Source organism: Cynara cardunculus (genome assembly GCF_001531365.2).
Source record: "Cynara cardunculus var. scolymus isolate 2C chromosome LG 12, CcrdV1, whole genome shotgun sequence".
NCBI classification, from domain to species: Eukaryota; Viridiplantae; Streptophyta; class Magnoliopsida; order Asterales; family Asteraceae; genus Cynara; species Cynara cardunculus.
The window spans coordinates 6,668,964-6,679,741 of record NC_037539.1 but is presented as its reverse complement, the minus strand read 5'-3'; the positions used below and the strand labels follow the sequence as shown (position 1 = coordinate 6,679,741).

Sequence of the window (10,778 nt, the reverse complement as noted above, 5' to 3'; positions counted from 1 at the left end):
CCAATTGGGTAGATCAAGAAAACAACAGTTCATAATGATGTCATGCTTGCCTTTGGTACTCCGGAGAATATCTTATTTTAAAATATAAAAAAATCTAAAATATAATTAAAATAATTATATGTTAACAAAATAATTAACTATTATTAAAAAAATTATATTATTAAAATAAAAAAATAAAATAAAATATTAAAATCAAAATATATCTCATTGCAACGGATACCATCTAATATTATTAAATGTATATATCCATGGAGAGAATCGCACATCAATGGACAAATAATACAGAACGAAACCATAAATGGTGGGTGCTTAGAGAAAAAGAAGCAGAGTGGGAAGGGGTTTCAATAATCCAACAAAAGCAAAACGTTAATCATATTAATCTCTTTCTGCTTTACACATTCATTCTTTGCTGTTAAACAAGATTAAAACGTTCATGTGCACACCACCCAAGACCACCAGAAGCTTTTCTTCCCTTTTGTTGCAGATTCTCTCTCGCCATTTCCCTTTTCCCTTTCTCCATTTCCCCAATTTCACTTCATGGACTCCTGCTGCCTTCTTCTCAGAACTTTTGAAGCTAACCTCAATTACTACTATATCTAGTCTGTCGGTTTGCTACTGAAAAGCTGTTTTCTGATTTCTGGGACCAAATGAAGAGCTTCAATTTAGAAAAGCGTATGGAGGGCATTGTGTTAATAATGGCGATTGTGGTATTTGGGGTTCTAATTGGGGGTATTCGATGTCAGGAGGATGCAGATACTTCAGCTGCTGGTGTGTTTATGGTTACTCTCAAACAAGCTCCTTCTGCTTTTCATAATTCCAGGCCTCATAAAGCCAAAAAGCCATCTCATCCTTTTGGATACCCTTCTTCTACTTCTGGAGGAGCAAACACACTCGAAAATCCAAGGTGAAAAGATGCATTTTAGGCTGTTTTTTTAGTTTCTGAATGCGAAATTGGTAATGGTATGGGTTTTTTTGTCAATTTTGTTACTAATTTGTCTAGAATGGTTTCAATTTGGATTGATTTCCTTTGAATTTTATGTATTCATAGAAGGTTTAGAACCCATATCGATATTTGGTGCTAGATTTGGAATGATAAAGTGCAAAGGTACTCCTTAGAGTTTTGCTTTCCTTTTTTTGGTCAATTCTTTGAGTTTAGAACTTAAAAAGTACTATTAATTAGCATACAAATTTATAGGAAAATTTGCAGGTTATTTATTGTGGGTGCTTCCCATTTTACCACCATTTACGGTGACCAAGTAGTGACTGTTGTGATGGTGATCATATTTGAGCAAAAAGGTTGATTATTGCCAACCCCAACAGGCCCCACTTGGAACTCGCCCCCTAGGAACCACATGTGAGGAGGCGTTTAAGAGCTGACTGAGCGGCTGAGGTTAGTAGAGGGGTTCAATCTGTCTCCTTTGCCAACTGAGCTACTTGCCCGAGGGGGTGATGGTGATCATGTTAATTGATGAAAGTATAGTTGTGACAAAATGGTGTGAACTTTGACTTTGGGGATCAAAGTGATTGCTTTTCAACTTTAACATTGATGTTGGTTTTGTAAACTTTTTAATGGGAAGAATCTGTTCGAATTGTTTTCTTGAAGTATAATCTTGCCATCGATATTGAAAGAAAGAAAAACTAGGAAGGGAAACTTATTGAATCAGTTAGGATAGGATCGAATGAGATCGGCAAGGGACAACAAGGAGTAAAGCTTTTACTGCTTTTGCAATTTTATTTGAGCAAAAGGTTGATTTCCGGCCCCACAAGGAATCCACCCCGTAGGAACCACATGTGAGGAGGCATTTCGGAGCTGACTCTACGGCTGAGGCTAGCGGAGGGGTTTTGAACTTGAACCTGTTGTGTATTTGAGCAAAGTCGCTCCGTCCTTTGCCAACTAAGCTATGAGCCCAAGGGATTTCTTTTGCAATTTTATGCTAACAACCCTTCAATTTCTCTGCCTCCTCTTTGTGTTCGGTTATCTCCTAATTCAGTGCATTACTTATGTTGTCATTTTACTTGTTTTTTCCTAATTTAGTTTCCGTAACATCACGAGAAAAGGTCGCCGCAATTATGGTTCACGTATTGCAAGAGTTCATGATTCACTATTGAGGCGGGTTCTAAAAGGGGAGAAATATCTGAAACTATACAGCTATCACTACTTAATAAACGGATTTGCTGTTCTCGTTACTCCTCAACAGGTATAACCTCTCTCTTACTATTAATTGTTATGGTCCACATTATCGCAAAGACGATATCCTATTTGTTATGCTACTAATAGAAATATCATAGATTTTTGACGATCCAATCATAATATATTTGAACCTTTTGATGTTTATCATAGCTTATCAACCGGTCATGTTTGGTAAAAACTATTTGATAAGCTACGTGACAATGCAAAATGACCTAAAAGGACATGTTGAAAAATTTAATTGGAAAACTGTAAGGGGTATAATTGGAAAAAGTGGAAAGAGCTAAGAAGCCCCTACAGCTTATTGAAATGCTACTTGGAGTAGTTTTTAAAAAAGCTAGCTTATGGCTAACCGAACGGAGCTTTTTCAATAAGCTCGAAAAATAAGTTAGCTTATGGTTGCCAAACATGGCCTAATTTTTATTCGGAAACTAGTACCGTTGACACAAAAAGTTTTCACATGCCTTATGTTGGAATCAAAGGAATATTAGTTATTTTTCATGTGAATTGAACCCTTTAATGTTGTTAAAAATGTGAAGGCACAAAAGTTGTCGAGTCGAAGAGAGGTGGCAAATGTGGTACCCGATTACTCTGTTAGAACTGCAACTACACACACCCCACAGTTCCTCGGTTTACCTCAAGGGGCTTGGCTCCAAGAGGGTGGGTACGAGACTGCAGGAGAAGGAATTGTAATCGGGTTAATTGACACCGGAATTGATCCAACCCATGTGAGCTTTGCCGATGGTCTATCAGAGAACCATTATCCTGTCCCGGAGCACTTCACGGGCATTTGTGAGGTCACTCGAGACTTCCCATCGGGGTCCTGCAACCGAAAACTTGTTGGGGCCCGTCACTTTGCAGCATCGGCTATTACAAGAGGAATTTTCAATGCCTCTCAGGATTATGCTTCACCATTTGATGGCGATGGCCATGGGACGTGAGTATCTCTATGTTCTTTATTTGATGATAATTTTTATTTTATAGCTTTGGGTTCAATTTTCAGTTATCATGGAGAGAGTATCGTATTTATAGAAATGTGTTAACAAAAATATGGTATGCAAAACAATATATGATAGCTGGTTAAGATACTTTGAGAATATGAACATGTATCGTTTTGATTGGATGTGGACATGCACCAAAGGCTTAAAAAGTCTTCGCATGACTAGAATACACTTGCATACCGAAGAACAAAGTAACCTAAAAGTCACCATAAAGATTTATAACCAAGTTCTGCAAAAAGGGAATGATGACACCCTTTGAAGCGCCCCCATTATACTGGTCCCACGACCGTCATGAGGGAGGTAAATCACGTGTCCCAGGGGGAGGTGGGTGGTGCCTAGATTCGAAGTACATACCTCCCATTTATTCTGCGAAGATGCCACCATAAAGAGAAACTAACAAAAACATTGATTAAAGATGTGAAAATATATCTTTCTGCCGATAAGAAAGAAATATAACGTAACTGAATCCTGTTCTTATATGCCTGTTAGTGCATGAATTCATGACGGACAAAATAGATACGGGATGTGTGCATATAGTATATATGATTATTTTAGTTAAGATTAGATGTTATTCCTGTGAGTTATAAATTAGGGATCATCTTGTTTTATATTTCTTCCAGCTGCAAAATTTGTCTGCTAATCAATTGAACTTCTAATTTCACTAATACCCCAAACACTAAAAAACATTTCAGGCACACGGCTTCTATTGCTGCCGGAAACCATGGTATTCCAGTTGTAGTAGCTGGGCATCACTACGGGAATGCCAGCGGAATGGCCCCTCGTTCACAGTGAGTAAACTGGTTTCGCCTACCATTTATTAATGCTTTATTGCTAGAAATTTCAAGAAATCTTTTAAAGTGTTGCAATATTGATGAAACTCGATGCTTTATTTTGGTTTTGGCACCCGTGTGGCCATTTCATAGGTGGTGAGCATGTATGTTTTTCTTATCTATTATTGTGGGTATTTTCTTTTCAGCATTGCTGTTTATAAGGCCTTGTACAAAAGCTTTGGTGGCTTTGCTGCTGATGTTGTTGCTGCCATTGACCAGGTATGGTATGGTGCTGATGCATATTTATCATGACCGACGTTAGATTAGAATATTTCATTGTTTACTTCCCATGGAGGATCTATATGTTAAACACTTAACAGCTTTCTCTCTCTCTCTATATATATATATATATACACACACACACACACATATAGGGTCAAGTTTAGGAGAAACCGCAAAAAAAAATTGAAAAACTGAGGAACACCCTGATAACTGTTTATCTGGAGGTATGCACATGTGCGGATTGGTAATCTGTAAGCAATTTGTCTGGTATGCACATGTGCATAACATGCATAAAAACCAAGAAACAACTTCAGTTACTTGTATGTACATGTGCATTCCGTCCAGATGAATACTTGCTAGGGTGTTCCTCTGCTTTTTTTTTGGGGGGGGTTTTCTCCGAACCTCCCTCTATACGCGTGTGTATATATATATATATATGTATGTATATATATATGTATATGTATATATATATGTATATGTATATATACACACATACATATATAGTGTTGGGTTTAGGGGAAACGGAAAGACCACAAAAAAAAGGGAAAATTGAGGAACACCTAATAACCATTCATTGTCGGGTAGGGACATGTGCATTAAAGTAATTTGTCCGGTATGCACACGTGCATAGAGACTTGGAAATATTTTCAATTACTCTTATGTACATGTGCATACCGGACGAATTAATGGTTATTAGGGTTGTTCCTCAGTTTTCCTTTTTTTTTTGGTTTTCCTCTGAACCTGAGTATATATATACATGTTTTGGAGGATCTAGGTTTGTTGTGGACAAAAGAAAAAACAGAAAGGTGCTGGATCATAAGCTGCTGCTAGTACTTCTGATTTCGAACCAAGGTCAATAATGAAGTAAAATAACTGCTGATAGCTTTGCAAGGCAAAACGTTAGACGGGTTCTTACACAAATGAGATCGTAACAGTTTAATTGATGCCTAAAAGATAAATTAGAAAAAGAAGAGAAGATGAGAGTTTAAACGATAAATTAAAAACATGGTTCTTAACAGTTATAAAGCTAAATAGGAAGGTCACATGATCAACATTTACCATTTCCTTCTGACGGCTATGATTTGCAGTAATAACTACAGCATTCTCTAAGCACTTGTTATGTTATAAAGGCGTTTTCCGTAATTGCTCTCGGTTAGATCTCCTGAGTCCTAAGGTTAGGGGTGTGTAGTTATTCCTACCTTAGTTATGTTTTCTTGTATGTTATTTGTTTGTTTGTCTGTTGATTGTTCTTGCTTACTTCTAACTCGTTTTCAAGTTTTAGCACTGCCTTTCTTATTTTCAAGTTCTTTTGTTCTTTCTCTGCAAATATTTTGAGCAAGTTTTGTAAGTGTTTTTCGCGCACTTTGCATATGTCGGGGGTCTTCACAGAAAAAAACCACTCTACTCTCTGGGGTAGAGGTCTGGGCTGCGTACATCCTCCCCCGCCCCCGCCCCCGTGCCCAATCGGAGTGGGGCATAAAGGGTATGTTCGATTTAGTTTGGTTTAATTGCTCTCTATATAACATAGGGATGACCTGTAATTAATCTGGCTGTTCGGGTATTCCACTTCTGTCACCAATTTTCTACAGGCAGCTCAGGATGGAGTGGATGTCATAAGCTTGTCGATCACTCCTAACAGACGTCCTCCGGGAATTGCAACGTTCTTTAATCCCATAGATATGGCCTTGTTATCGGCATTTAAAACGGGTATTTTTGTGGTACAAGCGGCAGGTAACACTGGACCATCACCTAAGAGTGTTTCTTCCTTCAGTCCGTGGATCTTTACGGTTGGTGCTGCTGCACATGATAGAATGTATAGCAACTCTATTCTACTTGGAAACAACATCAGCATTCCAGGAGTCGGACTTGCACGTATGTTTAGTTATTAAATACATTTGTTTCTATTCTTCTGTTTAGGTTTTTGTTCTTGTACTCCCTCCGTCCCAGAATAAATGTTCACAATAAAAGAGACGAACTGTTTTGGAGACGTGTGATTAATGACAATTTTAATTAACATAATGACAATTTTACCCTTCATAATCCATCTCATAATTGGGGATAGAATTGGAAAGTAGACACTTAGGGCTCTTTACCACCTGCCTACCACCTCTTACCGGGTAAGAGACGCTTACATGGTTAGAGGTGTTGCTGTTTACCAAGCCCCTCTTACCGATCCATGATCATGACCAAGATGCTGACCTGGTAAGCTAAGTGACTGTTTCGTTGGTTTTCCATGAAGTCCTGTATGGATATAGCTGTCTGTGTGGATTGGGAAGGATTTTGTTTTTGAGGGTTTTTTTCATAGTCGGAAGGAGCGTATTTTTTAATTGGGAGGGGCAGGTTGGGAAAAAACTTTGTTTTTTTGCATAAGGCTCCCCCTAGAAGCTTACTGAATAAGCCACTTTGTATATCATTAAGCCACTACCAAACAGTCGTGTATAGCTGATCAAATAAGCTGCTGATCAAATAAGCTGCAAGTCCTATTACTCTCATTAAGCTGCTAAAAAACTGACCCTTACTCGGTCAAGTACTGACTGACCCAGACCGCACTCTTATCCAGTTAGCACTTACCCAATTTGTGTTGGTAATCGGCCCCTTTCTTTTGAGAGTGGACACTTATTTGGAGAAAAACTAAAATAAAAATGTGGACACTTATTTAGGGACGGAGGAGGTATTTACTTTTGAGGGGCACCATGCAAAAAATGCATTAGATCTCCACGAACGGGAGAAGCAATGAAAGGAAAGATAAGAGAATAAGAATGAAAACACACCTCCGAAGTTTTCTGGAGACCTTGATATGTTTTTTGGAGTATATAATATTATATATGGAAAATCACACACACTTCTCATCTTTGGTGAGTCTTCAACCCTTAACCTTCAAGGAGGTTGGGATCTACTGGTAACCCCGATCTGGGCCATCGACCCTTTGGTGACAATATGGCAAGTGGCATGTAATCATGTAGTAACATTCTGTCTTTTTCACAGCTGGAACAGATGACGGTTACACTTTGGTCTCTGCAACGGACGCACTGAATGATTCAGAAACACCAACAGATGAATATGTGAACGAATGCCAAGATTCCAGTGGCTTGAATCAGACCATCATCCAAGGAAACCTCTTAATCTGTAGCTACTCTATAAAATTCGTTCTTGGACAGTCCACCATAAATAACGCTATTCAGACAGCTAGAAATCTGAGTGCAGCTGGAGTTGTGTTCTCCATGGACCCTTTTATCATCGGCTTTCAGCTTAATCCTGTTCCAATGAGTTTGCCTGGTATCATAATTCCATCTGCTAATGATTCGAAGGTGAGTAGTATCCTTTAAGAGTGTCACAACCTTTTATAATTAATTTTGTCAAAGGTTTACGTCGTTTGTCCCTGTTTTAATGGACATAAAATCATTAAGATGATTTATATAATTTTTTTAATAATTGTGGTATTTGACACATTTGGCCTGTTATTCCAAGTGGGGTAGCTGGGTAGAGGACAAGTCTACATACATCCTACCCACAGACCCTACTTTTGTTGGGGGGTATATTGTTCAATTTGGGTTGGTTTGGTTTTAGTCAACGTGGGCCATGCAAAACGTGCTCTCCGCGTGTGCATTTGATATGTAGGACAAGATGGAACATAAACTTTTTGTCACACGTTTGGTGCAACATTTAGACTGGGATATGACAGAACTAAGTGGGTCCCACCAAAATAGGTGGGACAAAAATCAGGGAGATGGAACAAGATTGGTAAATTACCAACTACTCATGTCAAATTAAAACCTAACTCGTTGCACAATTTCTTTCGTTTATCTTGGCAGATCTTACTTCGGTACTACAATTCTTCGTTAGAGAGAGATCCGGTTTCAAAAAAGATCATCAAATTTGGGGCAGTTGCATGCATTGCAGGCGGGGTAGAAGCAAACTACAGTAACAGCGCTCCGAAAATCATGTATTATTCCGCTAGAGGACCCGATCCAGAAGACAATTTCCTTCAAGATGCCGACATATTGAAACCAAATCTCGTTGCACCTGGAAATTTCATTTGGGCAGCTTGGAGTGCAGGTGGCACAGATTCGGTCGAATTCCTTGGTAATAATGGTTCACCCTTATCTACCACCGGGGGGCGGACCCACCTCCGGGTGGGATATACTGGACTTGTTTGGTTTGGTTACAAATTCAAGGCTTCATCATCGGCTGTAGTGCTACGATATTTGTGTACTGATTTTATGTTCTTCATTTCTTTAAGGTGAGGACTTTGCAATGATGTCTGGGACGAGCATGGCGGCTCCGCATATTGCTGGGCTTGCAGCATTGATTAAACAAAAATTCCCGGATTTTAGTCCTTCAGCGATCGGGTCTGCGTTATCGACAACGGCTTCTCTCCATGATAAAGATGGAGGTCCGATAATGGCACAACGTGCGTATGCTAATCCGGATTTAAACCAGTCTCCAGCAACACCCTTTGACATGGGAAGTGGTTTCGTGAATGCAACTGCAGCATTAGATCCGGGACTGATTTTTGATCTGGGTACGTCAATCTTCTCTTAGATCCGATAATTACTCAAGAAATCACATAAAAAGGTGGTGTAATATGCAAAGAAACACATCTTTATATTGATACTAATCTGTTGTCTAAATAGACGGTGTGGCTTACATCTTTAATGGAGTCCCAAATCGGTTAAAACCACATTGCGTGTATTTTGCAGGCTATGAAGACTACATGTCGTTCCTCTGTGGCATAAACGGATCCGCACCTGTGGTCCTAAACTACACGGGCACAAATTGTGGAGCCATGAACGTTAGTGGCGCGGACCTAAACTTGCCTTCGATCACACTTGCAAACCTGAACCGATCTCGAGTCATCCAAAGAACCGTCACCAACGTCGGCCGGAACGAGTCATATAGCGTGGGGTGGAGCGCACCTTATGGGGTCTCCATGAAGGTGACCCCGGCTCACTTTTTCATCGCGAGTGGCGAAAAACAGGTTTTGACCGTCTTCTTGAATTCAACGATGAACAGCAGCATTGCAAGCTTTGGGCGAATCGGACTTTTTGGTGATCAAAGTCATGTAGCGAACATTCATTTGTCGGTGGTCGTTAAAATCACATATAACACGACTAGTAGTTGAGGGTTGTATGATTGTAGTATGGTTTGTATTTGTTAATTTTTCTGGGTTTTTTTGGTCATTTATGACCCATTTTTAAGTCCAGTTTTTGGTGTGTAAATTATTGTAGGGTCTTGGTAGGAGGCTAATGCATTTGCTTGATCTTGATTACAAGTTGTTTGACTTTTGACTTTTTTGAAAATGAATGATTTAATTTGGGATGAATACAATGATTCTGTTGCCAAACTTCTTTAAGATGTTAAAAAGAATTGAGAGCTTAATCCCATGCTCTTTGGGTTTGAGTGCTATTTAGGAGCCGTTTACTAAACATTTGCTTGGTAAGTTCTTACCGGATAAATTTTCTTATCGGATGAACATGAGAAGAACCAAAAATCTTACCGGGTAAGAGCGGTGAGAATGATGGAAAGTCTTACCCGGTAAGTGAGAATGACGCTTCTTACCCAATAAATTGTTGCATTTGATATGTTTTGATGCACTAAAATCTTGCGCATCAAAATCAATCACAGTGTTGACTCCTATTGGTAAGTGCTTACCGGGTAAGCAATTGGGTAAATGTCCCCTTTGGATTGCGGTTCAATCTTGATGCTGAAGTTGAGAATTTTGTTTCATGCTTCTGTTATCCGTCTCTATTGATTTTATTTTTTATGGTTTTTCGGTTTTATGAAGTATAATGTCATTTTGGTGTAGAACTGATGTTAATCTGTATTTATACGTGTTTATTAGTTCCTTATCAGTTAAACGTAGAGTTTTAGAAAGTTGTATGTACACAATAACAAGTTTAAATCTGATTTTTTTTAAGAATACGAGGTAAATGTTTTATTAAACAAAAAGGAAATACGAGAAATGTTCTATAACATAGTTGAAATATGTTTTTTCTTTTTATAAATTATAGGTGTCAAGGTCAACTTGCATGTACCTCGACTAATCAAAATAACCTTGAAAACAGTGAGAAATTTTTTTAGTAGCCTTACGGGACTCGAATCGATGCCTCTAAAGAAGATCTCCAAAAGTTCAAACGTTATTGTCAGTTGAATTATGGTTGAGTTTTAGTTGTCCCACATTGATGAAAAGTTGAAAGTTTTGAACAAAGTGAAATGTATAAGAAAGGTGAATTAAATGTTTTTGTGTCAATTTATGGGGTTTGTCTCATAAGGTTGTCTTGTTTTGAATGACTCTCTTTAAAATTTATACCCATGGTTGGAATTAAAACCAACCAAATGGTAAAAGTTAGAGTGCAAAATTAAAAATGAAACCAAGGATGATGACTTAGCAACATAAGGTTTGGAAATAAGGTTGACTTTCATCATCTCATATTGGTGGAGATGATAGTGTGGAAGAAGATGATAGATGTATAAAAGTGTGATGAATGATTTGAAATTTATAACCGTGGTTAAAATCAAAACCAACCAATTAGTAAA

General features: G+C 38.4%; 1 protein-coding gene across 1 annotated transcript; it reads left to right on the top strand.

The window, feature by feature from the left end:
• The first annotated feature begins 368 nt into the window (after positions 1-368).
• LOC112523449 (subtilisin-like protease SBT2.2) lies at positions 369-9,554 on the top strand. Its single transcript, XM_025133065.1, has 10 exons — positions 369-904; positions 2,036-2,198; positions 2,728-3,125; positions 3,882-3,977; positions 4,166-4,238; positions 5,831-6,113; positions 7,227-7,549; positions 8,054-8,324; positions 8,482-8,763; positions 8,942-9,554. The coding sequence occupies exons 1-10, from the start codon at positions 648-650 to the stop codon at positions 9,361-9,363; spliced, it is 2,568 nt and encodes an 855-aa protein (XP_024988833.1). The 5' UTR covers positions 369-647; the 3' UTR covers positions 9,364-9,554.
• The last annotated feature ends 1,224 nt before the right edge of the window (positions 9,555-10,778 follow it).

What these genes read in the sequence shown, in the direction of transcription:
- LOC112523449 (XM_025133065.1), top strand. Translation starts at nt 648, where the DNA reads ATGAAGAGCTTCAATTTAGAAAAGCGTATGGAGGGCATTGTGTTAATA. An exon ending in TTCTCGTTACTCCTCAACAG is followed by an intron (nt 2,199 to 2,727) that starts GTATAACCTCTC and finishes AAAAATGTGAAG; the next exon opens with GCACAAAAGTTGTCGAGTCG. An exon ending in GGGACTGATTTTTGATCTGG is followed by an intron (nt 8,764 to 8,941) that starts GTACGTCAATCT and finishes TGTATTTTGCAG; the next exon opens with GCTATGAAGACTACATGTCG.